This window comes from Trachurus japonicus, chromosome 13 (assembly GCF_045865225.1).
Source record: "Trachurus japonicus isolate A0001 chromosome 13, Traja_1.0".
In the NCBI taxonomy this organism is placed as follows: domain Eukaryota; kingdom Metazoa; phylum Chordata; class Actinopteri; order Carangiformes; family Carangidae; genus Trachurus; species Trachurus japonicus.
The window spans coordinates 17,817,358-17,844,485 of record NC_140919.1 but is presented as its reverse complement, the minus strand read 5'-3'; the positions used below and the strand labels follow the sequence as shown (position 1 = coordinate 17,844,485).

The 27,128-nt window shown below is 41.2% G+C and overlaps 4 protein-coding genes across 7 annotated transcripts in view; all 4 read left to right on the top strand.

Moving 5' to 3' along the window:
• LOC146975807 (von Willebrand factor A domain-containing protein 5A-like) overlaps nt 1-2,413 on the top strand; it is a 33,323-nt gene extending 30,910 nt beyond the window's left edge. Inside the window, exons 2-7 of the mRNA XM_085794640.1 lie at nt 306-350; nt 448-650; nt 749-971; nt 1,750-1,916; nt 2,022-2,136; nt 2,229-2,413. Of these exons, the coding sequence (XP_085650766.1) occupies nt 311-350; nt 448-650; nt 749-971; nt 1,750-1,916; nt 2,022-2,136; nt 2,229-2,413 (933 nt within the window). The 5' untranslated portion in view covers nt 306-310. The remainder of the gene's footprint in view (nt 1-305; nt 351-447; nt 651-748; nt 972-1,749; nt 1,917-2,021; nt 2,137-2,228) is intronic.
• The window catches only part of LOC146975804 (von Willebrand factor A domain-containing protein 5A-like), a 51,967-nt gene that overhangs the window by 16,908 nt on the left and 7,931 nt on the right, over nt 1-27,128 (top strand). The window contains exons 1-9 of one of the 4 annotated variants that reach the window (XM_085795045.1): nt 12,189-12,311; nt 13,366-13,410; nt 13,518-13,720; nt 13,819-14,041; nt 15,248-15,414; nt 15,519-15,633; nt 15,716-15,879; nt 15,970-16,058; nt 16,759-16,903. In XM_085795045.1, the coding sequence (XP_085651171.1) occupies nt 13,371-13,410; nt 13,518-13,720; nt 13,819-14,041; nt 15,248-15,414; nt 15,519-15,633; nt 15,716-15,879; nt 15,970-16,058; nt 16,759-16,903 (1,146 nt within the window). In that variant the 5' untranslated portion in view covers nt 12,189-12,311; nt 13,366-13,370. Of the gene's footprint in view, nt 1-7,179; nt 7,339-9,088; nt 9,193-12,188; nt 12,312-13,365; nt 13,411-13,517; nt 13,721-13,818; nt 14,042-15,247; nt 15,415-15,518; nt 15,634-15,715; nt 15,880-15,969; nt 16,059-16,758; nt 16,904-23,924; nt 24,088-24,677; nt 24,723-24,831; nt 25,035-25,132; nt 25,356-27,128 lie in introns of those variants that run through there. The other 3 variants (XM_085795044.1, XM_085795043.1, XM_085795042.1) reach the window with 3 other exon arrangements.
• Nucleotides 10,483-11,764, top strand: LOC146975806 (von Willebrand factor A domain-containing protein 5A-like). The gene is made up of 4 exons (XM_085795049.1): nt 10,483-10,506; nt 10,825-10,994; nt 11,158-11,281; nt 11,414-11,764. Coding segments are annotated over exons 1-4 (375 nt in total). The 5' UTR covers nt 10,483-10,505; the 3' UTR covers nt 11,494-11,764.
• On the top strand, nt 22,259-23,753 carry LOC146975805 (von Willebrand factor A domain-containing protein 5A-like). Its single transcript, XM_085795048.1, has 4 exons — nt 22,259-22,300; nt 22,613-22,782; nt 22,901-23,024; nt 23,150-23,753. Coding segments are annotated over exons 1-4 (375 nt in total). The 5' UTR covers nt 22,259-22,299; the 3' UTR covers nt 23,230-23,753.

The following is a 27,128-nucleotide window of genomic DNA, read 5'->3' as shown; positions in this document are numbered from 1 at the left end:
TCACTGGAACTCTACTAGTGTTGCATCATGTTATTCCACAAGCTGCATGAGATACACCCCTTGTTTCTACATTTTACATGTGTTCATAATTTTTATTAATTTTTAGATGTAAATATTAGCATTTTAGCTCAATAGCTTCCAGGTCATGTGATCAATTGACTCAAAACTTAAAACAAATTTCACTGAAGTATTTCAGCCCTCCATGCATGATGCAAGTGAAACACAACAGAGATATATTTGCCTCTTTCTGACCGCTGAGCATCTACAATCCATTGTTTGTCACATGTCACATGTCCTTTGCACAGGTACAATGGACTGCTGTGGTCTAATATCTGTTGAGAAGGAACCAGGTACAGAGCTGTTAGAAAATATCTATCTTCAAACGTTTTTACAGTTTTCATTATGTCTTAATGCTTATCTTTGTTTTTCTGTCCATGTCTCTGTCAGTTCCTCTGAAGAGCATCGAGGTGGAGCTGGAGGTGAGGGACCATGTGGCTACAGTGGTCTCCACCCTGAACTACGAGAACAAGGAGGACAAACCAATAGAGGCTGTTTTTGTCTTCTCTCTGCCTGGAGATGCTGCTGTCTGTCATTTCAGTGCTAAGATTGGACAGACAGAGGTTGTAGCTGAGGTGAAGGAGAAGCAGCAGGTGAGCTGGACGCTGGAGGTTTATCTCACTGTTAAAGATCCTAAAGAGACAGTAAACACTGATGTGGATGTTGTTGACGTGTGTCCTCTGTGCTCCAGGCTCGTGAGGAGTACGATGATGCTCTGAGCTCTGGTCAGCAGGCCTTCATGTTGGAGGAGAGTGAGCAGAGTCCAGATATATTCACTCTGAGTGTGGGCAGTCTGCCTCCAGGAGAGAGCGCCTCCATCAGGCTGGAGTACGTCACTGAGCTGGCTGTGCAGGCTGATGACGGGCTGAGGTTTTGCTCTGCTGCTGTGCTCAACCCTCGCTACCAACCTCAGGGTAGGAAACACTTTTTATTTTAGTGAGTTTCTACAGCAGTGTCACGTACTAAACGCAGCCTGTCAACTCACAAAAAAAAACAGTGTGAAGGGCACCTGTCAGCGCTGCTCTAGATATGTCAATAGATTTGGTCCAGACTGCAACAGTTTGGATGTTTGGTGAAGTTCTTCATTTTAAACACCCTCAAGTTGAGTTATGATCTCACTGGTCATCCCCTGATTCCTAATCACTAACTTGTTCACAGGGCAATGGGACATGGAGTTAGTCCGTGTTATTTTTACCTCTAACAAACAAAAAAGTAGGTAAATGAAGAGGTGGTGGATGCTTCATGCTTATTAACTCTTAAACTTCCCCTCCAGACCTGGCTCCAGGAGTGAATCTCTGTTCTCCTCTGAGCCACGTTGCTCTGTCCATTCTCAATCAAACAGACACTTGTTCAGACACTTGTTGCCATGAGACATCTGGACACAGCTGTGTTCAAAATCCCTGCTTCTGCAGTCAAAAAAAGCCAAGACATAGTAAAGGAGAGGAAAAGAGACAGAGTAACTATGTTTGGGCATCTGGTCACCATAGTAGCCTACAGATCCAGTACAGGCTGTAAGGCCATCTGGCCTGGGAAAACCTGAGGATCCTTCAAGAGGAGCTGAGGAGAGTAGACAGTTAGGAGGGTGTCTGGCTGTGATCTTCTGTGGTCGACCAGAACTTCTGCTGGATGAACAGCTCTCAGTCTCTAATGTCTCTTTAATTATGTTATTCTTAACTTGTCTCCTACTCCCAGGTAGTGAAGGCGCCAGTGTCCAGGTGACTTCTGTTCCAGCCTCTCTGGCTCCCTACAATCTGTCTTTTTCTGCCCGAGTGTCCTCTCCTCGTCCAGTCTCTAAAGTAGAGTCCAACTGTTCCCTGGACCCGGTCCAGTACCTCAACACAGAACAGACCCAGGCCACGGTAGGCAGACTGCTGATGTGTCTGCTGTGTGTGGCTGTTCCTCAACATTAGGAAGACATTTCATAACTTTAATGATGTTTATGAGTGTGTTTTTGTGAACTCCAGGTGAAGTTGGCTGCAGGACACAAGTTTGACGGAGATGTTGAACTTCTGATTTATTACAAAGACGCCCACCAGCCCTCTGCTGTGGTGGAGGCAGGACAGGCCTCTGCCCAGTCTGGTGAGAGAAAACTACTGAAGATGTTATTTTGTAGAAAAAAGGTACTCATTTTACAACTAAGTAACATTTTTGGAATAAACATTGTGTTTCAGGCACTCTGATGGGTGATCCAGTCGTGATGCTGAGTCTGTACCCTGAGTTCCCTCAGACTGTGATGTCTTCAGCCGCCTCAAGTGGAGAGTTTGTGTTCTTATTGGATCGATCTGGGAGCATGGGCTTTCCTTTGAACCGCGACATGAGTCGTATTGCCAGTGCCAGGGTATTCAACAAGTGTTGACTCAATTATAAAAAAATTTATAATTTCCTTCTCACACAGTAAACTTCACTATCGACCCTCTCCTTCCTTCAGGATACTCTACTGCTGCTGTTGAAGAGCTTACCAATGGGCTGCTATTTCAACATCTACAGTTTCGGGTCTAGGTTTAAACACATCTTCCCGTAAGTCATTCCTCCATATTACACACAACTGTTCAAACAACATTGAAAATTGGATTTCTGAAGTTCAACAAAACTGAAATCCTTATTATTGGATCACAGCAAATTGCTGAACGAACACTGGTCACAATATGTTTAGCCTATACCTTGGTTTTGTGTTAGCCAGCAATTAAAAAAAGAATGATTTTTAAATTGTGAAGATGCAGAAACTGTTGCACGTGCTTTTTTCTCCTCAAATCTTACATGATACAATGATATCTTGTGTGGGGGGTGTGACCTTCCAGAACTAAATTGTTTACTTTTCACGTGAAAAAAGCTAATTTTAATAATAATAATAATAATAGTTTCGATTTATATAGCACCTTTCAAGACACCCAAGGACGTTTAACAGTAACACAAGACACAAGAAGGACGCTTAACAATGACACAAGACAGGACAACAAATTAGCAGGCGAAGGCCTGAGAGAACAGGTGCCCCTTCAACAGTGATTTGAAGGACTCCAGGGTTTGGGCTTGGCGCAGATGAAGTGGGACCAAGTTCCACAGAGTGGGAGCTGCCACACTGAAAGCCCTGCTCCCAAAGGTGCGTCTGCTTGTGCGGGGGATGGTAAGGAAACCCAGGTTGGCAGACCGCAGGTTCTGTGAGGGATGGTGAATATGGAGGAGGTCGGTTAAATACTGAGGGGCCAGTGCATGCAGGGATTTGTAGGTGAGGATGAGGAGTTTGAAGGTGATACGATATTTGATGGGGAGCCAGTAGTTTTGCACATGCTGTAGCCTGTCCAGAGTTTTATTGGTGACCCCATGGAGGATGGCATTGCAGTAGTCCAGATGAGAGGTGATGAAGGCGTGTATGAGGGTTTCAGCAACAGAATCAGAGAGTGATGGCCAAAGTCTGGAGATGTTTCTGAGGTGGAAGAAGGCAGATTTGGTGACAGATTTAATGTGTGAATCAAACTAAAGGGTTGAGTCCAGGATGACACCAAGGTTGCGGACCTCCGTGGACAGCAAGGTGGAGACGCCATCCACTGAGAGGACGAGATCTGCAACCTTGTGAAGCAGAGAGTTAGGAGCGATGGCAATGACTTACGTTTTCTGGCTGTTGAGTTGGAGCAGGTTGATGGTCATCCAGGATTTTATTTCATGCAGGCAGTTTATAAGAGATTGTGGGAGGAGCTGGGTGGATGGTGATGTGCTGAGATACAGTTGGGAATCATCAGCATAGCAGTGGAAATTTAAGCCATGATGACAGATGATCTGACCGAGTGGGAGCATGTAGATAGTGAAGAGGAGGGGGCCAAGGACAGAACCTTGTGGCACACCGTAGTCGACTGGGGCAGGGTGAGAGCTGGATCCATTAATTGTGATGAACTGTTTTCTGTCAGACAAGTAGGAGTGGAACCAGGACAGAGCAGTACCAGTGAGTCCAACATGGGGGGAAAGGCGGGTCAGGAGAATGGAGTGGGAGACTGTGTCGAAGGCAGCAGTAAGGTCCAACATAGTCTGGCCTGACGGAAGTGTGTTGCTGCGATTAGCCTCTGATTGGTCAGAACGAACCACCCGGCGGAAGTCCCGCCTCCGTGCTGCAGCTTTCACAGTCCGCCCGGTAAAGGGAAACATCAACAAACAACAACAGGAACCGAACCATGGATCTATTATACATCCGTGTCTTGAACTGAACAGAAGAATAAATATCCGTCAGCGGTTGCCAACCGCCGTTAAACCGAACAAAAGAATAAATATCCGTCAACGGTTGCCGACCGTCGTTACACCGCAGTCACAAATTCAGTTTCCAACCGGCAATATTTTGCAAGTGCACCGACCACATCGATTGTGACTGGTTGACAGAATTCCAAACGGCCGGAGCGTTTTTTTCTCTGATCGCAGAATCATAGGCGGACCAGCCAGACACTCCTTCTTCTCTGGAGGAGGGTCTGGCGAGCGAGACTAGGTCCAACAGGACCAGAATGCTGATGTAGCCAGAATGAGGTCGTTTGTGATCCTCACGAGGGCGGTCTCAGCGCTGTGATGGGTCTTGTAGGCAGATTGAAATGGTTCATTGGTGGACATGTGATGGTGGAGCTGGGTGGCGACTGCTCTTTCGAGTGTCTTACTGATGAAAGGGAGGTTGGAGATTGGTCAATTGCCAAGGTCAGTGGCGTCCAAGCCAACCTTTTTCAGAATGGGAGTGACAGAGGCGATTTTCAAACTGATGGGACTGAACCAGACAGAAGTGATGCATTGACGACGCCCGCAATGTGAGAGCTGACAGACGGGAGGCAGGCCTTGACCAGAGCTGTGGGCATGGGGTCAAGGGAGCAAGTGGAGGCCTTGGCCTTGGTGACCAACTGACTAATTAGAGTGGCATTTACTGGGGCGAAGGAGGAGAAGGAGGCACATGTGACCGGAGCAGCATCATCATGTGATGGAGACATCAGAGGGGAGGATGGAGATGCCAGGAGCCGCTTGTGGATGGAATTGACCTTGGCCTGAAAAAAGCTGTGAAACTGAGCACAGGTCAGTGTCAGTGTCAGCTAAAGGGTGAGGGGTGGACAGGGGGGAGAGTAGTTTGCTAATAGTGGAGAACAGTGCCCTGTGATTGTTGTGTTGGGATCCGATGAGAGTGGAATAGTAGCTACTGAGTCCTGGCTCGAGAGAGAGCATCCTTGTATGAACTGGCATGTACACTGTCGTGGACATTGGGACTCTGTACTTGTGTTTCCGTCACATTATTTTAGGAACAGCTCTTTGACAGAGGCTGTGTGAATTCTTTAAAAATCATTGAGAGAGATTCCTAAATAGATTTATCAGAGGATGAGAATCAAAGGAAAGATGATGACCCTGCAGGAGAGTGTAAAAGTTCAGATGAGGAAGAGCCAGATCAGGGAGATCAAGACACAGAGCTGGTGAGTTGCACCATCGGCCGAAACTAAAATGTAGGGTTTTCAGGTTTTAAATCAGTGCAAAATGAATGCCTATGGAAATATGCTCCAGAAAACAGATCCCATGGTTTTATTCTTGACTCTAAATAGTGATTAATCAATGAAAACCGTTCATTGATGGACAACAAACTTTTTGTTGAGGTATTAAGCATAGGAGCATAAGATGCAGCCTGTTTCATCTTTTATTCTAAAACGTCTGAATGCTCAATGAAATACCATCTCAGGAAAAATGTCTCATGATGAAATCACAAAGATAAATATTGTAGTTGATTTAAAAAAAAATGAAAACCCCATAATTGACATTAGTTTTTTTGATATATTACTTTACTTTACAGGATAATTCTAGTCTTTCCATGAACATTATAAGCATCAGAATATTGCACGTTTGAGAACAATATAGTCCTGCTGTCCACTACAGTGCACATGTTGTAAAATTAAGATGAAATGACATATTAATATTTTTTCTTTGCAATTTGTTCTTTACCACCCCAACACTTAATTTATTTAGGGGTAAGTGTTAGGGTTAATGTAAAAAAAAAAAAAAAAAAAGAGTCAAAATCAGAAAACTTTTTTATCCTGGGTCTCAGGAGGATAAATAATGTTGTTATTTTTCTTAAAACGTATCATTATTATTCAGTGTTCATTAATTTATGTGATGGCAGTAAGAGTGTGGAGTACAGCCAGAGCTCCATGAAAAAGGCTGTGAAGAAGGTCCAGAAGATGAAGGCTGATCTGGGAGGAACAGAGATCCTGGAGCCCCTCAAACATATTTACAGCCAGCGCTGCATTCCCAGTCAACCCAGACAAGTAAAACACAGTCCACACAGACAAGTAAAACACAGTCCACACAGACACACGCAGTGACATGATGTGATGTTATGTAACTCATGTGTAAACTCTTCTCTCCAGCTCTTTGTCTTCACTGACGGTGAAGTGGGCAACACCAGAGACGTGATAGATCTGGTGAAGAAGAATGCAGGTTCTCACAGGTGAAACAATCAATCAATCAATCAATTTGTTTATTTCGGGCATGTCAATTTAAATCATCATCATCACACTTCATCATCAAATAATACAATACATGGCCGAAAGGGAAAAGCGGGAGAAGCAAAAGCTTATCTAGTCCCGCCCCCATTACCCACAGAATAAGAATATTTGTCATACATACATATCTTTTTGCTTTTTTCTTCTTTTCTTATTATTATATATATATATATATATATATATATACATACATACATACATATATATACAGTATATATATATATACATACATACACACACACTACATTTTGATGTAACATTCTTTTACTTATGACATTTTGACATAACATGTTACGGTAGTAGATAGTATACAAACAAAAACACACACTCACAGTTTGACCCATGTTGTAGTGTTGTGTGTCTTAAATACAAAACTTCTGTATTTCAGGTGTTTCTCTTTTGGGATTGGGGAAGGAGCCAGCTCTGCTCTCATCAATGGGATTGCCAAGGAAGGAGGAGGTCACGCCCAGTTCATCACAGGAAAGGACAGGACGCAACCTAAAGTAAGAAAAGAAACGAAATGAAAACATCTTCATTAAAATGCAAGTATTATCTTGTTGTAGTATATTTTGTGAAAGCTCAATACCTCTCCCCACCATTTTATATATTTTTCATTAACCAGGTGATGCAGTCGCTGCGGTTTGCCCTGCAGCCAACCGTAAAGGACATCTCAGTCATATGGGATTTACCAAAAGGAGTGTCTGTCACTGTTCTCTCTCCACCAATCACAAGACTTTTTCAGGGTCAAAGGTCACTGGTTTATGCCCAGCTCACTGGACAGGTAGGAGCAGCACCAACTCACAGTGAAATATCTCCCTGCTCTGATTTGTTTCAGCTGGTATATTTAATGAAGACCTCACACTACTGTGTATCAGGAAGCAGCAAACTTACCTCCTTAAAAAATGTTTGCAGTGCACGTCAAAGTAATTAGGGCCTGAGTGACGACAAGCATCAGCGAAGGCCCTATTGGAATTGCTATGTATATTATTATTATTATTTGTAGTGTAAAAAACTGTGAAAATATACGCACATCCCTTGCTTGGGGTGCTGGGCCAAAGGGACAGTAGAAAAGAGAAGAAATAGCCCGCACAACCTCGTTTTGCAGAATTCTATTATTTGTAGTATAAAATGATCGCATTTTTTGGAGCCTTTCCCATGCCCCAAAATGCATGAAACTTTGCATGCACATCAGGTCTGCGTGAAAATTTGATATTTTAATGTCGTTGGACATGGGTGGGGCCAAATGGCAGAATAGCGCCCCCTAGAAATTTTGTTTTGCTAAGAATGAATGGAGTGACTTTGGCGTAGGCAGACGAAAATTTGTGGGAACTTGTATCACACCAAGATGTACAAAAAAGTCAACGTAACCTATACCTTAAAGTCAACAGGAAGTCGGCCATTTTGAATTGAACTTTTGACCTATTTGAACGAACTCCTCCTACAGATTTCGCCCCATCAACTTCAAATTGGCTACAGACCATGAATGCCATGAATGGCCCGATGTATTGACATCCCACCTTCCTCATAGCGCCCCCCGGTGGTAACAGGAAGTGACCAGTTTTTACTTTAACATGTACTGATGGCACAAAGTTGACCCCATCAACTTCATTCCACTTCTAAAACATGCAGAACAAGTTGGTGAAGCTACATCATGAAGGCTGTGAAGCTACGAGCAATGGCGTCCGTGTGGCGATGCGGCGACTATCGTCTCTCGCCATGAAATTACGTTTGCCCTTTTGATGGCTTTAATAAACTCGTATCATCATGAAAATTGATACAGAGGTCAAGGGTGGCAAGGTCTTTGATCTGATAGGGGCGACGCCCATGGGCGGGGCCAAATGCCTCTATAGCGCCCCCTTGAAGTTTTAAAAAACCCCTCCCTATAGGATTTTTTTGGAGTAGGAAGATGAAAATTGGTACACATGTGTAATTTGTCAAGATGCACATAAAAGTCTCTTGCACCATTGGTCTACTCCAAACAGGAAGTCGGCCATTTTTATTTTACTTGCCATTTTGGCGTTATTTCCACACTTTGTACTTTAACAAACTTGTCCTAGGGATTTTGTCTGATTGATTTCAAATTGGTTACACATTGTGTAGCCGTGTTTTACATCAACATTGTCCGATTCACATGTGTGATCAGGGTCGCCCCCTGAACGCACCGGCCCATGGTTTGTTACGTTCCTACTGCCCCCTGGTGGATGAACCATCAACTCATCATAAGTCCTTCATGCATTGTCCGATTTGCTCGAAACTTCACATGTGTGATGAAGGTCCGCTCCTGAGCTCATCTGCCCACATCTGGTTACCGCCCCCTGGTGCATGAACGAAACATTGCGTTTTTTTGCTCCTGCCAGGTTTTTTCTCCCTTTTCCCTTCTCGCCACAGCCTCTGCATGCCTCAGGTGCGCGGTGGCGCGGAGTCGCGAGGGCCCGATCATCGCCGCTTGCGGCTTTAATTCTGTGTGAGTGTTAATTCTGTGTGAGTGTTTCTGGTTTAACACGGTTTCTAACTGTGTGAAACTTTCTCAGAGTACAAAAGCATCAGAAGGTTCAGTGACGGTGAAGTACAGCCTGGCAGGTCATCGCTCTGAGAACCAGCTCCGCTTCAGTCTCAAACCTACAGAGGACACGGGGTAAAACTATTGTTAGAAAACACAGGGGGTGACAAAAAGAAACAGCCACAACAATTACATGATCAGCTAGACATGCCTGATATCTCTATATCTGACTTATTTACAAAAATCCAACCTGTGTTCACTCCTCTGTCCTGTCTGCAGATTAACAGTCCACAGGTTGGGTGCTCGGACTCTGATTCGCTCCCTGGAGATGGAGGAGAGAGAGCACAGAGGAAGGCAAGATGGAGGAGTGAAGGAGAAGCTGGTGAAGCTCAGTGTCCAATCAGGAGTGAGCAGTTCCTACACTGCCTTCATTGCTGTGAACAAAGGCAGCGGCGAGCCCATTCAGGGACCTCTGGCGCAGAGAAATGTTTCAACAGCCTGTGAGTGGCCTTTTTTAATAGAAAATGAAAACTAATACTAATTATATTTTCGTTTAGTAATACTAATATGATATCTTGATTTCTTTTTCTTTCTTGAAGATTTAATTGGTCTGCTCAAATCAATGACCCCCTGTAGTAAGTATAAAGCTGAATGTGGATAGAACTAAACTCATCTGTGTATTTTTATAAATATATGCCTCTGTGTCTGAATTGCTCTTTCTTTGTTCTGTAATGTGAAATAGTCAATAGTGGATGTACAGTAGGAGTTGTTTTAGCTCTGTTGTGTTTTGTTAGTCACTGACAATATATGGAGCTGGCCAGAGCAGCAAGTGAGGATGTGTCAGCTTTTTGAATATTAATTAACCTCCTGTACATTTCAAGAACTACTTTTAACTACCTGTAAATTCAAGAGCCAGTAATTTGATCTTCTCTGTTGAAGGTTTTCCTGCTTGTGGCACAAGTAAGTACAAATCTTTTGTGAATTTCTATCAATAAAGTGAGTTGATGTAACTTGGAATAAATGAATAAATACCTGTGGCAGAATTTGTCACATTTTGTAGCTTTAATGTGAAATACTCTACAGGAGCTGAGTTGGCTCTGATATGCTTTCTTATGCATATGCAGGTGAGAAACACTGAGCTAACACAACTTTTTTTGTGGCTTTTAGGAGTATTATTTTACAACTTGTACATTTTAAAGCAGAAGTAAGCGATCCGGTCGTTTTTCTTACTTCTTGTCAGCCGATGGAGTTAGCAGTCCCCGCCCTCGTCATGGATCTATTGGTCCTCGTCCCTACGTCCCTACGTCACCATATTCACGTGCATCCCTTGGCTGCACACACAGCCCTTATTGCCGTTCTCTCTCCTCATTGGATAAAGGTTGTAGGATACAAGAAAAGGGTTAGGGTTAGGGGTTGAAGCACGGTCACGGGAATGTGATTCTCTGGACAGTAAGTACAAAGCTGAGGGGGAGTGGAACAAACGTGTGTATTATTGGACGTAAACCTGAAACTAAATAATAAATGTCTTTGGAGGATTGTTCTGTTTTTGTAGCATTAATGTGAAATACTTAATGTGTATCCGCCTATTCAAAACTAATACATAACGTCTCTGTAACTATATTAGTATGTATGTAAATCTTTGCACTTGCTTTGATATTATCTAATTCAATATTAGTATCAAATTGGCCCAAAACAAAGATACAACCTATTACTATGAGAATGAGCCAAAGGGATGATTTCATCACTTTTATATCCATTTTTCCTCAGTGATGAGTGCTAGAGAGACCGAAGGCACCGCTCCCAAACAGCCTGTCAGAGACCCTCTGCTGCAGCTGGTTTCCCTCCAGATGGCGTCCGGCTGCTGGCTGCTGGGTCCAGGTCTGGCTGCTGCACTGGGAAAGACCAGTGAGGAGCTGGACAAGGCAAAACCTGCATCGGTGGGTTACTGTAACCTTTAATGACACACATCTACAATGGGACTTGTTTTGGTATTAAACAGTGACATCAAGCTACTTTTCCCCTGATATACTTTAAATACTTTGCTCTCTTTGATTTCCTGTCACCTTTTCTGTCCCATGTGATTTTGTTTGATTGAACCAGGTGAACCAGGAAGTGTGGGCCACCACTCTGGCTCTGATCTGGCTTCATGCTTTCAAGTTGGATGCTAAGGAGGAGTGGGAGCTCCTGGCTATGAAGGCTGCATCATGGCTCCGTGCTCAGAACGGTAATAAACATGATAATGAGTAGTTTTAACAGTGTGTGCTGGTTAAAATCAGCTGTTTGACTTGTCTTTGTTTCAGCAACATGTAACTGTTCTCATCCTCGCTTCCCTGATTTTTTACTTTTTATTTTTCAGCCCCATGTATGGCAGAGTGTGTGGAAGCTGGAAATGCACTGTTGGGTTGCAAGGTGCAGAGAGAAACCCTGGGGCTCTGAAGTATTTCATTAACCTGGCTGCTCTTTTTAAGTTGTCAACACCCTTTACAAAATCAACACTGTAACAACTTTATCTAATAGTATTATGTCTATTTTCATTTGGTGTTCCTCTTTTTTCATCATTATTGCCCTTTTGGTGTCCTATATCGAAGGTTACATTTTGGGCTTTTGAACAAAATTAGCGTCAGCAGTCTAAAATAGAGGTGACACACATGGGCTCTGTTCAGTGTAAACACTATATGACTATCAGCATGAATTAAAACCATATGAAGAATCGTATAAGCTGAAAAGCACATATACACTACTAATTTAATCAGCGCAACCTTTTCTGCAACACTAGGTGGCGACTTGTCGGGACTTCAGTGCATTATTTGATTGAAATGTTTAACCTTATGCCACATCTGGCAGTGATGTGAGTGTGTGTTTCTGCCTCATCTTACTTTGCTTCAGTCAAAATGATAATCTTGTGTTGATTACTGAAATCAGTGAAAAGAATAAAGTTTAAATTAGTGAAATTACTTTTGTTGTTGTCGTTGTTGTTGTTAACTTCACCAGATAGAGAGAGGGAGAAAAAGAGAGAGAAAGGCTTTCGGGAACTGGATATAAATGACAACTTTAAGGTCCACCCATGCGGTGGTTTTCGGTAATGACATCGAGCGTACCCGGGGGCTGGGCGGGGTTGACAGTTTTCTTTCAGTTTCAATCGGGATTTATTTCTGTGTAACACACACCTACCTACAGGTTGACTGTATAAAGGCTTACATGTGTATGAAGGAGCTGCAGTGAAAGTGACTCACACTAAACGCTGATCGACAGAGGTGAGCTTTATTCTTCTGTGCTTTTATTCTGCTTATCCGAAATGACGCACTTTCCAGCTGTTCACCACTGACATGATGACACGGCGAGAAGCCACAGTAATAACAGCTGTATAGTCACTGGGTTGTGGATCTTTTGAATGGTTTGATATCATAGGCCTAATGTAACGTGACTACTGATAAGTCTATTTCCTGTCAGCGCACTGACTCGCTCTAAATTAAATTCAAACTTAATTTCCTCTGTCCTCGAACAAACTGATTTAAGACAGCTGAGATTTAATTATGTGCAGTGCTGAGCTCTATTGATGATTCACTGTTTGACTGATGAGTAGATGAGGAAACGTAGGCCTACATAAACATGTGAATGACTTGATTTCCCTGTCCTCTATGATGCATGACACTCAGAGTGATGACAATCTTGTTAAACACAATAAATGTTGTAGTGTATTATCCACCTGAACTTTTTGCTTTAACATCATGTATTAGCCTATGTTCTTCTTTGTATGTGTGCCCTTTTTTGGAACTGAAGGAAATGGACATGTGGTCGGCTGTGAATTATTTGTCTCAGGCTGGTTCTGCATAACTACTCCCTGTTTTATTGTTAGCAATATACATGAGTATCTGTTTGTTCCATTATGATAATCATTAAGTGTAGCTATGTTATCTTTTATGTGTCAAGACTCTACGAGCCTCGAAGGGGGGAAACATGTAGTGTATTATCCACCTGAACTTCAATGTCAAACAGTTAATGCCTATTATGGTAAGCTATATCCTTATGTTGGGAGAAGGTGGAGTTTTGGAGTTAGAAAGCATATAGCCTAAGGTTATGGTTTTGAGTCATAGAGGGAGAGATCTTATTGGCACCAGAGATGCTCCAGGATTCGACACTTTTTGTTCACTGTTCTTCTTCTTGTAAATAAACTCTTTTTGAATACAAGTGAAGACGTGTCGGCGGTGATCCCTTCTTTTCATCAACACATCAATATACCACAATTTATTATCTTTCTGACCACTGAGCATCTGTAATCCACTGTCATGTCACATGTCCTTTGCACAGGTACAATGGACTGCTGTGGTCTAATAAGTGTTGAGAAGAAACCAGGTACAGAGCTGTTAGAAAATATATCTTCAAATGTTTTTACAGATCATGCAACAGTTTTCATTCAGTCTTTATGCTCATCATTGTTTTTCCGTCCATGTCTCTGTCAGTTCCTCTGAAGAGCATCGAGGTGGAGCTGGAGGTGAGGGACCATGTGGCTACAGTGGTCTCCACCCTGAACTACGAGAACAAGGAGGACAAACCAATAGAGGCTGTTTTTGTCTTCCCTCTGCCTGGAGATGCTGCTGTCTGTCATTTCAGTGCTAAGATTGGACAGACAGAGGTTGTAGCTGAGGTGAAGGAGAAGCAGCAGGTGAGCTGGACGCTGGAGGTTTATCTCACTGTTAAATATCCTAAAGAGACAGTAAACACTGATGTGGATGTTGTTGACGTGTGTCCTCTGTGCTCCAGGCTCGTGAGGAGTACGATGATGCTCTGAGCTCTGGTCAGCAGGCCTTCATGTTGGAGGAGAGTGAGCAGAGTCCAGATATATTCACTCTGAGTGTGGGCAGTCTGCCTCCAGGAGAGAGCGCCTCCATCAGGCTGGAGTACGTCACTGAACTGGCTGTGCAGGCTGATGACGGGCTGAGGTTTTGTCTGCCTGCTGTGCTCAACCCTCGCTACCAACCTCAGGGTAGGAAATCCAGACAACACTTTTCATTACTTAAACCAAAATCTTTTTGAATAAGCAATAACATGACATATATTCTTCTATTGTGATATGAACATTAGGATTTACTGTATGAGGTTGAAATCTGCCGGAGACCTTTACACCTTACACACTTATTTTAGTGAGTTTCTACAGCAGTGTCACGTACTAAACGTAGCATGTCAACTCACTGGAAATGAAAAAAAAAAGTCTCTTTAAAGGGATAGTTCAACATTTTGGCCCATTGCCATAATCCATATAGTCATAGCAGCTTCACCTTTAATTGTAGGTGCAAGCTATTTTTAGAACGGCAGAGCAGAACCGTGAGCTGTTCAGAGCTACGCTACGGAGGCAAATGGGATTTCTTGGTTTCCTTCATCAAACTCATCAAATACACATTCCAACAACTCCAAAATGACGAAACGAGATGAAAAAAGCACAAGGCTTACTTCAGGCACTCACGTGCAGGAGACAAGGTGATGCGTAAAAAGCCTTTAATAAATCAGGGCATGGATACAAAAGAACGCCGACCGGTCTTCTTCAGGGCGTGGATCAAGGATCAGAGTCACAGGTGGGAGTCCCTTATATAAACTCTGTGGGTGGGCCAATGGCTGGCTGCTAATCAAAAACAATAAATGATAAATTAATACAGGTAAACAATTATATTGTGCGTATCAACCAAAGAATATAATAGTGAAAAATTGTTTGAAAAAATATTTATAGACAATGAGGACATACCAAACAAATAAGGAAAAATATATACCCACACTAAATAATCTAGAGCAAAGAAAGCTGTTCAGAGCTACGCTACGGAGGCTAATGGGATTGCTTGGTTTCCCTCATCAAACTCATCAAATACACAATCCAACAACTCCAAAATGCTCTCGTGGACAAGTTGTGACCTGCACATTCACCACGCTATGAGATAATAACAGAACGTTAGGTTGTTTTCGAAGCAAATGTGGAGACTGCTTGCTCATCTTGTCCACCAGAGCGTTTTGGAGTTGTTGGATTGTGTATTTGATGAGTTTGATGAGGGACTGATGAGGGACTTGATGAGGATTTTACATTGTCGTTTACATGATCGAAATAAAGATATCAATCAATAGGGATTATGGCAATGGGCCAGTTTGCCAAAATGTTGAACTATCCCTTTAGTTTTGTTATTCTTAACTTGTCTCCTACTCCCAGGTAGTGAAGGTGCCAGTGTCCAGGTGACTTCTGTTCCAGCCTCTCTGGTTCCCTACAGTCTGTCTTTTTCTGCCCGAGTGTCCTCTCCTCGTCCAGTCTCTAAAGTAGAGTCCAACTGTTCCCTGGACCCGGTCCAGTACCTCAACACAGAACAGACCCAGGCCACGGTAGGTAGACTGCTGATGTGTCTGCTGTGTGTGGCTGTTCCTCAATAGTAGGAATTAGACATGGCATAACTAATAAATGATGGTTATGTTCTTGTGAACTCCAGGTGAAGTTGGCTGCAGGACACAAGTTTGACAGAGATGTTGAACTTCTGATTTATTACAAAGACGCCCACCAGCCCTCTGCTGTGGTGGAGGCAGGACAGGCCTCTGCCCAGTCTGGTGAGAGAAAACTACTGAAGATGTTATTTTGAATTGAAAAAGTTCATTATCCTCATTCTCCAACACGTATGATGTGTTTCAGGCACTCTGATGGGTGATCCAGTCGTGATGCTGAGTCTGTACCCTGAGTTCCCTCAGTCTGTGATGTCTTCAGGCGCCTCAAGTGGAGAGTTTGTGTTCTTGATGGATCGATCTGGGAGCATGGGCTCAGGCACAGGACATCAGTCTCGTATTGCCTGTGCCAGGGTATTCAACAAGTGTTAAGTCAATCATAAAATCATTGATAGTTTCCCTCTTCAACAGTAAACTTCACTATTGATCCTCTCCTATCTTCAGGATACTCTACTGCTGCTGTTGAAGAGCTTACCACTGGGCTGCTATTTCAACATCTACAGTTTCGGGTCAGACTATGAAAACGTCTTCCCGTAAGTCATTCCTCCATATTACAAACAACTGTTCAAACAACATTGAAAATTGGATTTCAATCAACTTTCTACAACTGAAGTTCAACAAAACTGAAATCCTTATTATTGGATCCCATTGCTGAACGCACAGTGGTCACAATATGTTTAGCCTAAACCTTGGTTTTGTGTTTGCCAGCAATTAAAAAAAAGAATGATTTTTAAATTATGAAGATGCAGAAACTGTTGCACGTGCTTTTGTCTCCTCACATCTGGATCATTTTAACAACCATTTGTCCTGTGTTAAATCAAAAACCATGTAATGGCTCCAATCTGTGCAAAACTCATCTGCCGAGATTTCTAACCTGGATTAAGTTGCATAAATGTTGTTCCTGTTTTAGCACCTTCACACTGGCTTCCTGTTTGTTTAGTGTTGATATTTAGATTTAGTGATTATTTCTAAGGCCTCACAACCTGGATCCAAAAGATATCCTTGGCTGTTTAACCCCTTATGAACCGATGTAATATTGTTCTTTTTTATCTCAGGCAGAGGTCTGATGTTTGTTCTAGAGACCTGTTGTATTTTATTAATTGTAAAGCACCCTGTAAATGTGTTTAGAAAACTTCTACATAAACAATGTTGTTTTTTTTAAAGCTTATAATGTTGTTGTTTTTTTAAAGCTTATCATTATTATTCAATGTTCATTTATTTGTATGATGGCAGTAAGAGTGTGGAGTACAGCCAGAGCTCCATGGAAGAGGCTGTGAAGAAGGTTGAGACGATGGAGGCTAATCTGGGAGGAACAGAGATCCTGAAGCCGCTCCAACATATTTACAGCCAGCGCTGCATTCCCACTCAACCCAGACAAGTAACACACACACACGGTTAACATGTTCAACATTTTGTGTTTAATATGTGTGTGTGCCCTACTGTAAATGTCACTTGTCCTTAATAACACAATAACAGTTCCGTTTCAGTGCAGATCTTTCTATTTCCTTATTTGACAAGCACTTTACAAAAGTTTCATTGTTCTTTTCACATCAAAACCAGTTGTGTTACCACAGCAGGTGTTTTATTACATCTGGCATACTGTAGGAGCAGCTCATGCTTAGTATTTATGTTTACTCAGAGTTGTACAAGAACAATCTTGAAGGAACCAGTTTGTTTGAAACTCATACTTACCCCACCTTTGTTATATATATGAATGAATATATGACCTAAACCCAGGTGTGAACTCTTCTCCCCAGCTCTTTGTCTTCACTGACGGAGAAGTGGGCAACACCAAAGAAGTGATAGATCTGGTGAAGAAGAATTCAGGTTCCCACAGGTGAAACAAAAACACAATCTCACAGTTTGACCCATGTTGTAGTGTTGTGTGTCTTACAAACAAAACTTCTGTATTTCAGGTGTTTCTCTTTTGGGATTGGGGAAGGAGCCAGCTCTGCTCTCATCAATGGGATTGCCAAGGAAGGAGGAGGTCACGCCCAGTTCATCACAGGAAAGGACAGGATGCAACCTAAAGTAAGAAAAGAAACATGGATGAAAACATCTTCATTAAAATGCAAGTATTATCTTGTTGTAGTATATTTTGTGACAGCTCAATACCTCTCCCCACCTTTTATATATTTTTCATTAACCAGGTGATGCAGTCGCTGCGGTTTGCCCTGCAGCCAACCGTAAAGGACATCTCAGTCACATGGGATTTACCAAAAGGAGTGTCTGTCACTGTTCTCTCTCCACCAATCACAACACTTTTCCAGGGTCAAAGGTCACTGGTTTATGCCCAGCTCACTGGACAGGTAGGAGCAGCACCAACTCACAGTGAAACACGTCTCTGCTCTGGTTTATTTCAGCAGGTATATTTAATGAAGACTTCGCACTAATCAGGAAGCAACAAACTTACCTCCTTGAAAATGTATTGCAGTAAAGTAATTCTGAGTGTTTCTGGTTTAACACGGTTTCTAACTGTGTGAAACTTTCTCAGAGTTCAAAAGCATCAGAAGGTTCAGTGACGGTGAAGTACAGCCTGGCAGGTCATCGCTCAAAGAACACGCTCCGCTTCAGTCTCAAACCTACAGAGGACACGGGGTAAAACTATTCTTAGAAAACACAGGGGGTGACAAAAGGAAACAGCCACAACAATTACATGATCAGCTAGACACGCCTGATATCTCTATATCTGACTTATTTACAAAAATCCAACTTGTGTTGACTCCTCTGTCCTGTCTGCAGATTAACAGTCCACAGGTTGGGTGCTCGGACTCTGATTCGCTCCCTGGAGATGGAGGAGAGAGAGCACAGAGGAAGGCAAGATGGAGGAGTGAAGGAGAAGCTGGTGAAGCTCAGTGTCCAATCAGGAGTGAGCAGCTCCTACACTGCCTTCATTGCTGTGAACAAAGGCAGCGGCAAGCCACTTCAAGGACCTCTGGTGCGCAGAAATGTTCCAACAGCCTGTGAGTGGCCTATTTCAATAGCATTTTAAAAAAAATGAACTAATTCTATTCTCGTTCAATAATACTATAATATCTTTATTTCTTTTTCTTTCGTGAAGATGCACAGGCTCTGGGCCAACCTATTATGTCCTGTAGTAAGTATAAAGCTAAATGGAGGTAGAACTATAAATCGAGTGAATTGACTCTGTGTCTGTGTGTTTTGTTAGTTACTGACAATACTATATGGAGCTGGCCAGAGCAGCAAGTGGATGTGTCAGCTTTTTGAATATTAATTAACCTCCTGTACATTTCAAGAACTACTTTTAACTACCTGTAAATTCAACAGCCAGTAATTTGATCTTCCCTGTTGAAGGTTACTCAGGTTCTCCTGCTCGTGCCAAAAGTAAGTACAAATCTGATTGTGAATCTCTATCAAAAAAGTGAATTGATGTGACTCGGAACAAATGAATAAATACCTGTGGCAGAATTTGTCACTTTTTGTAGCTTTAATGTGAAATACCCTGCAGGAGCTGAGTTGGCTCTGATATGCTTTCTTATGCAGGTGAGAAACACTGAGCTAACACAACGTTTTTGTGACTTTTAGGAATATTATTTTACAACTTGTACATTTTAAGTACAACTTCTCATCTGTAATAAATTCAATAAACTCATGTTGTAGATATTTTTCATCTTGACCAACACTTTGTTTTTCAATCTTGCAGAATGCTCTGGACGGGCCTTAAAACCCTTTAGAATTCAAGCCTATTTTTTAGGCCTTTTCTCGAAAATTGCATATCCATAATAAAATGAGTATATCTCTGCAACCACAAGGTCTATTTGAATACTTTTGGTGTCATAGTAAAGGGAAAAAATGAGGAATTGCTGAGATGTGTAAATTTCAGTATATCTGTTACTGGTGAAGAGTAAATGAAGATGACACACAGAAAAAAAATTAATAAAATTAATATTCGCCTAAAAAAAAATCATATTTTTGATGAGTGCCCTTTAGAATAATGCTGATGAAGCTCAAATTCTCTATAAAATCATTGTACAACATGTGAACATTGTCTCTGCAGTGGTTGATTCTGATTAATTGAAGCAGGACAAAATTATTGAGATTTTACTACAAAATATCCAGGCGAACTTTCCAAAATGTCCATTTTTGGCACAGCTTGGAACCACCTGCTACTATAAACTATTGTTTAATCTTTATTTTCACACAATTTGGATAAACTAACTGAAAATAAATCTACTGGAACCGATTGTAAATAACTAACATAGTGGATTCAGTGTCTCTGCGCCCTGCTGCACTCTGCAGCTTATTTGGGTGGGTTTGGCTTTCAGCCTCTATCTCTGCAGCGGAGTGGTCGATTCGAGTGAGGGGCGACTCATTTTAACCAATAGAGAGAGAGGAATGACGCTAGACCCAGGTCGATGTGATTGGCCGCACTGGCAGCCATGTGACAGCCATGAACCAATCAGATCAGCAGATCCACGTGCAGGCCAACGTGGGGTTGTATGCGCTCCGTCAGGCTCCGTGCAGGGTCCTAGAGCCGTCGGGTTTCGGCCCGGCTGATTCAGATGTAAACACTAGGCAGAGTTCAACTGGAAATATTGTGGATTTACCCATAACACAACCTTTTCACGGCAAAACAGCAAAGGTAAGAGCAAATGTACGACCATGTTTTGGCCACGCAGCGTCTGTTTTTGCTCGACTTTGCTGGTTGTTGTCTTCTCCCTCTGCCGTGCTGCTGCTAGCTGCTGTGTTAGCCGCGGTTGTTGAGGGACGCCCCAGTGTTTACGTTCAGATGAGCGGTCGCTGATGTGTTTTGCATAATGTACAGTAGTATACGAGCCAGAAATGTGGCGACTGGGTCCACACAGAGGTGCTTTATGAAGTTTGATGTCTAGTTGTTTGTTTGAGTAGTGTTTGGGCTGTGTTTGGGTCATATAAACATGGTTTTTACACGTTGTAGCCCAGCTTCTGCTGTTTAATTTGACATATAATATGACCATATCCTTTCATAATCAGTGCACTGGGGGCTCTGTTATTGTTATGCATGTCTTCAAGTCCCCCAAATGGGGGACTCTGGATTTTAATAGGTTTTAAAGATGTCCTTCAGTAAGTACAAAGCTGAATGGGAGAGGAACTCATATTATTTTTTTTTTATAAAAGTACTAGTGACACTGTATTGAACAAAACAGCACATTTCTGTGGTTGATTTTCTCTTTAAAGTCCTTTCGGCTACTTTTTGTCACTCATTTAAATATTTTTTTTAGGGCTGAAACTAATGATTATTTTCATTATCGATTAATCTGTTGATTATTTAAACGATTAATCAATTTGTTTTTTGGTCAATAAAATGTTTAAAAAAGTTGAAAAATATCAATCAGTTTTCCCAAACCACAAGATGACGTCCTCAAATGTCCTTATTTGTCCACAAACCAAAGAGATACTCAGTTTATTGTTATAAATGAATATTATTTTACAACTTGTACATTTTAAGTACAACTTGTAATCTGTAATAAATTCAATAAACTCATAAACTCATGTTGTAGATATTTTTCATCTTGACCAACACTTTGTTTTTCAATCTTGCAGGAAGCTCTAGAGCGGCGCCTGTTCAACGGTCCTCCATGTCAGCCAGTAAGTACAAAGCTGAATGGGAGTGGAACTCATATTATTCTTTAAAAAGTACTAGTGACACTGTATTGAACAAAACAGCACATTTCTGTGGTTGTTTTCTCTTTAAAGTCCTTTTGGCTACTTTTTGTCACTCATTTAAATATTTTTGAGGGCTGAAACTAACGATTATTTTCATTATCGATTAATCTATTGATTATTTAAACGATTAATCGATTAGTTTTTTGGTCAATAAAATGTTCAAAAAAGTTGAAAAATATCAATCAGTTTTCCCAAACCGCAAGATGACGTCCTCAAATGTCCTTATTTGTCCACAAACCAAAGAGATACTTAGTTTATTGTTATAAAGGAACAAAGAGACCAGAAATATTCACATTTAAGAAGCTGAAATAAGAGAATTTGGACTCTATTTTTCTTTAAAAAAAACTACTCTAACTAATTTTTCAATTATCAAAATAGTAAGTACAAAGCTGATGGGAAGCGGAACAAAAGTGTGTCTCATTGGATGTAAATGTGAAATGAAATACATTTCTATGGAGGGTTAAACTGTTTTAGTAGTTTTAATGTGAAATACTTTATAGGAGCTGCATTGGCTCTAATATTGCTTCTTATACATTTGCAGGTGCGAAAGACTGAGCTTTTGGAAATATTTTACAACTTGTACATTAAAAAAAAACTTATTGTAACAACAACTACCTATTTGTAATAAGCTCACAAGTCAGTTGTGTTGTTGATTTTTTTGTCTAAAATGCAATACTCTTTGTTTCTTCTTCTTTTTTTCTTTTTTTTACTAAGAATCGATGGATGTCATTGGAGCACGGTCACTGGAATGTCTTTCTCTGGACAGTAAGTACAAAGGCTGAGGGGAAGTGGCACAAACGTGTGTATTATTGGATGTAAATGTATTCTGCTTTTGTAGCTTTGATGTGAAATACTTTATAGGAGCTCCATTATATTCCTCCTTATATTATTTCGTATATATTTGCAGGTGTAAAAGACTGAGCTTTTGGAAATATAATTTTACCATTGTACATTTTAAGAATCACTTATCCATCAATTGATCGACTTAACAACTTGTTACTTGTTACTTACTTCTTGTAACAACTAGTGAGTTTTTTTTTGTTTTTTTTTTACCATGAAGGGAGGGCTGTCATTGAAGCACAGTCACTGAGATGTGATTCTCTGGACAGTAAGTACAAAGCTGAGGGGAAGTGGAACAAACGTGTGTATTATTGGACGTAAATCTAAATAATAAATGTCTTATGAGGATTGTTCTGTTTTTGTAGCATTAATGTGAAATACTTAATGCGTATCAGCCTATTCAAAACTAATACATAATGTCTCTGTAACTATATTAGTATGTATGTAAATCTTTGCACTTGCTTTGATATCATCTAATTCAATATTAGTATCAAATTGGCCCAAAACAAAGATACAACCTATTACTATTAGAATGACCCAAAGGGATAATTTCATCACTTTTATATCCATTTTTCCTCAGTGATGAGTGCTAGAGAGACCGAAGGCACCGCTCCCAAACAGCCTGTCAGAGACCCTCTGCTGCAGCTGGTTTCCCTCCAGATGGCGTCTGGCTGCTGGCTGCTGGATCCAGGTCTGGCTGCTGCACTGGGAAAGACCAGTGAGGAGCTGGACAAGGCAAAACCTGCATCGGTGGGTAACATTTAATGACATCAGGCTACTTTTCCCCCCTGAGATACTTTAAATACTTTGCTCTCTTTGATTTCCTGTCACCTTCTCTGTCCCATGTGATTTTGTTTGATTGAACCAGGTGAACCAGGAAGTGTGGGCCACCACTCTGGCTCTGATCTGGCTTCATGCTTTCAAGTTGGATGCTAAGGAGGAGTGGGAGCTCCTGGCTATGAAGGCTGCATCATGGCTCCGTGCTCAGAACGGTAATAAACATGATAATGAGTAGTTTTAACAGTGTGTGCTGGTTAAAATCAGCTGTTTGACTTGTCTTTGTTTCAGCAACATGTAACTGTTCTCATCCTCGCTTCCCTGATTTTTTATTTTTCAGCCCCATGTATGGCAGAGTGTGTGGAAGCTGGAAATGCACTGTTGGGTTGCAAGGTGCAGAGAGAAACCCTGGGGCTCTGAAGTATTTCATTAACCTGGCTGCTCTTTTTTAGTTGTCAACAGCCTTTACAAAATCAACACTGTAACAACTTTATCTAATTGTATTATGTCTATTTTAATTTGGTGTTCCTCTTTTTTCATATTGCCCTTTTGGTGTCAGTGTCTCCTATATTGAAGGTTACATTTTGGGCTTTTGAACAAAATTAGCATTAGCAGACTAAAATAGAGGTGACACACACATGGGCTCTGTTCAGTGTAAACACTATATGACTATCAGCATGAATTAAAACCATATGAAAAATCGTATAAACTGAAGAGCACATATAGGCTACACTACTAATTTAATCAGTGCCTTCAGAAAGTGTGTTCATTCCTTTTCTGCAACACTAGGTGGCGACTTGCCGGGACTTCAGTGCATTATTTGATTGAAATGTTTAACCTTATGCCACATCTGGCAGTGATGTGAGTGTGTGTTTCTGCCTCATCTTACTTTGCTTCAGTCAAAATGATAATCTTGTGTTGATTACTGAAATCAGTGAAAAGAATAAAGTTTAAATTAGTGAAATTACTTTTGTTGTTGTCGTTGTTGTTGTTGTTAACTGCACCAGATAGAGAGAGGGAGAAAAAGAGAGAGAAAGGCTTTCGGGAACTGGATTTAAATGGCAACTTTAAGCTCCACCCATGCGGTGGTTTTCGGTAATGACATCGAGCGTACCCGGAGCTGAGAGGGGGGCGTGACTGGTAGTTTTCTTTCAGTTTCAACCAGGATAAGGATTTCTGTGTAACACACACCTACCTACAGGTTGACTGTATAAAGGCTTACATGTGTATGAAGGAGCTGCAGTGAAAGTGACTCACACTAAACGCGGATCGACAGAGGTGAGCTTTATTCTTCTGTGCTTTTATTCTAAATCCGAAATGACGCACTTACCAGCTGTTCACCACTGACATGATGACACGGCGAGAAGCCACAGTAATAACAACAGCTGTATAGTCACTGGGTTGTGGATCTTTTGAATGGTTTGTTATTGTTATGTAGCCTAACAAAAACTGTGACAAAGTCTATTTCCTGTAAGCGCACTGACTCGCTCTAAATTAATTTAGGTTAACCTATCATTTCCAGCCCTGGAACAAACAGCTGATTAAGGAAACGAAAACAAAACAAGATCTGCTCAGACTGAGTCAGGAGATGCGCGGCTGTACGACAGCTGAGATCTAATTATGTGCAGTGATGCGCTCTTGATTGAGTCAGTGTTTGATTGATGAGTAGGCTAGTAGCCTACAGGAGGAAACGTAGAGAAACATGTTGATTTGTTTTTGAAAAGTCCCCATTTCATTCCTCTATATGCATGATGCACGATACTCATAGTGATGACAGTCATGTTAAACACAATAAATGTTTTAGTATCTTTCTGACCGCTGAGCATCTCTAATCCACTGTCATATGATGTCACATGTCCTTTGCACAGGTACAATGGACTGCTGTGGTCTAATAAGTGTTGAGAAGGAACCAGGTACAGAGCTGTTAGAAAATATCTATCTCCACATGTTTTTACAGATCATGCAACATTTTTCATTCTGTCTTTATGCTCATCATTGTTTTTCCGTCCATGTCTCTGTCAGTTCCTCTGAAGAGCATCGAGGTGGAGCTGGAGGTGAGGGACCATGTGGCTACAGTGGTCTCCACCCTGAACTACGAGAACAAGGAGGACAAACCAATAGAGGCTGTTTTTGTCTTCCCTCTGCCTGGAGATGCTGCTGTCTGTCATTTCAGTGCTAAGATTGGACAGACAGAGGTTGTAGCTGAGGTGAAGGAGAAGCAGCAGGTGAGCTGGACGCTGGAGGTTTATCTCACTGTTAAAGATCCTAAAGAGACAGTAAACACTGATGTGGATGTTGTTGACGTGTGTCCTCTGTGCTCCAGGCTCGTGAGGAGTACGATGATGCTCTGAGCTCTGGTCAGCAGGCCTTCATGTTGGAGGAGAGTGAGCAGAGTCCAGATATATTCACTCTGAGTGTGGGCAGTCTGCCTCCAGGAGAGAGCGCCTCCATCAGGCTGGAGTACGTCACTGAGCTGGCTGTGCAGGCTGATGACGGGCTGAGGTTTTGTCTGCCTGCTGTGCTCAACCCTCGCTACCAACCTCAGGGTAGGAAATCCAGACAACACTTTTCATTACTTAAACCAAAATCTTTTTGAATAAGCAATAACATGACTTATATTCTTCTATTGTGATATGAACATTAGGATTTACTGTATGAGGTTGAAATCTGCCGGAGACTTTTACACCTTACACACACATACTTATATTCTTACCACAAACACCTTCAAGTGTCTTCTGGATTCTACTTTGTTTTTTTTCCCACAATATCTTTATTTGAATTTTTAAGCAGCATAGCAAAGAGAAATATAGTCTTTGACATTCCTGCAACATGTCTGTTAGCTGCCTTATTATGTTCAAAACACAACATAAAACAAAAAATCACAGAACACAAAACAACATGCTTCTCATGGTATTTAAGCAGATGATTTACACCACTTAGTGTAGTCCTATCAAATGATACAATGAAAAACTACGGGTATCTGAAAGAAAAAAAGAAAAAAAAGAAAAGAAAATGGACAATAATAAAACATGAAAGATAATAATAATCACAATCTTGGAAACTGCTATATCCACAGCTATTAGTCATTGATTTGATTGTCTATTATGTCTGAGTCCTTGACATATTCAATGAAGGGCCTCCATATACATTCAAATATGTGTTGTTTGGCCTTTAGTATGTAAGTAATTCTTTCCAGTGGTAGGCTCGACAACATCTGTCTTAACCATGGTTCTACATTGTTTGTATTATGTGGAAATATAAAATGAGTTATCACGGCTAATCAATGGTGAAGTATTGGAGCTGTTCGCTGACTTTCATTTGGCACCAGTGTCTGGTCATCGCACTGAATCTGTCCCGTCTGAAGCTGCCAGCACCAAACCTCAAACCTAACCTGCCACCTCCAAGACATATACTATGTATGTGTGTATGTTGTTTTATTTACTGCAAGAGGTATAGCTTCTCATCTGAGAACAGTTATTTTCAACTCAGAGTTTTTCCTTCAACAGTCAAAGTTGTGCAAAGCTGCTTTGTTTTTGTGAAACATTTAATCACTGTCAGGTGATTATTTTCATCTGAAGTTCTTCAGAAAGTATGATTCATCTGAGAATGCAGAGTGGGTGGAGGCTTTATGCTTACTCACTTTTGAACATCCCCTCCAGGCCTGGCTCCAGGAGTGACTCTCACTTTTTCTCCTGTCACCAAGTTGCTCCATCCATTTTCAGTAAAGGGTCAGTTTTCATAAAAATCTGACTATACACACAGGGAAATAAATCTTGACTCAAATGATGAATCAAATTAATGCAACACTATGTTTCTTGATAAATTTGACATAAAATGTCACATTATTTAGAAAAAACATGACCTGCTCCGTGTTGCTAAAATGTATTAAAAATCAAATACAGAAATACAACCAAAAAGGATTTTTCAATTTAATGTTTTCAGAAGACACTACACTTCTTATAAATACACTTCAATCCACTGTAGGCGGATAAAATATTTGATATTAATCATTCCATTGTGGTTACACCATTGGCATTTTCAGAGGCATTCAGTCTTTCTTTTGTTAACAAAGGTTCAAATGTAATTTTAGATGACATAAAACCAACATGAATACAAAATGTACATTATAAAAAATCAGATGCATGATTTGAAACATTTTTTTGATTAATTTATTTTCATTTTTAAAAAACTAGGACCATTTTGTCCTGAAGTTACACCTACTGTAAAGTTACACTGGCCAGGGCAAAAACAATTCCCCCAAAACTAAAACTGAGCAGAGCACACTTTTTTTCTGTTGATTTATGTTTAGTCACTTGTTC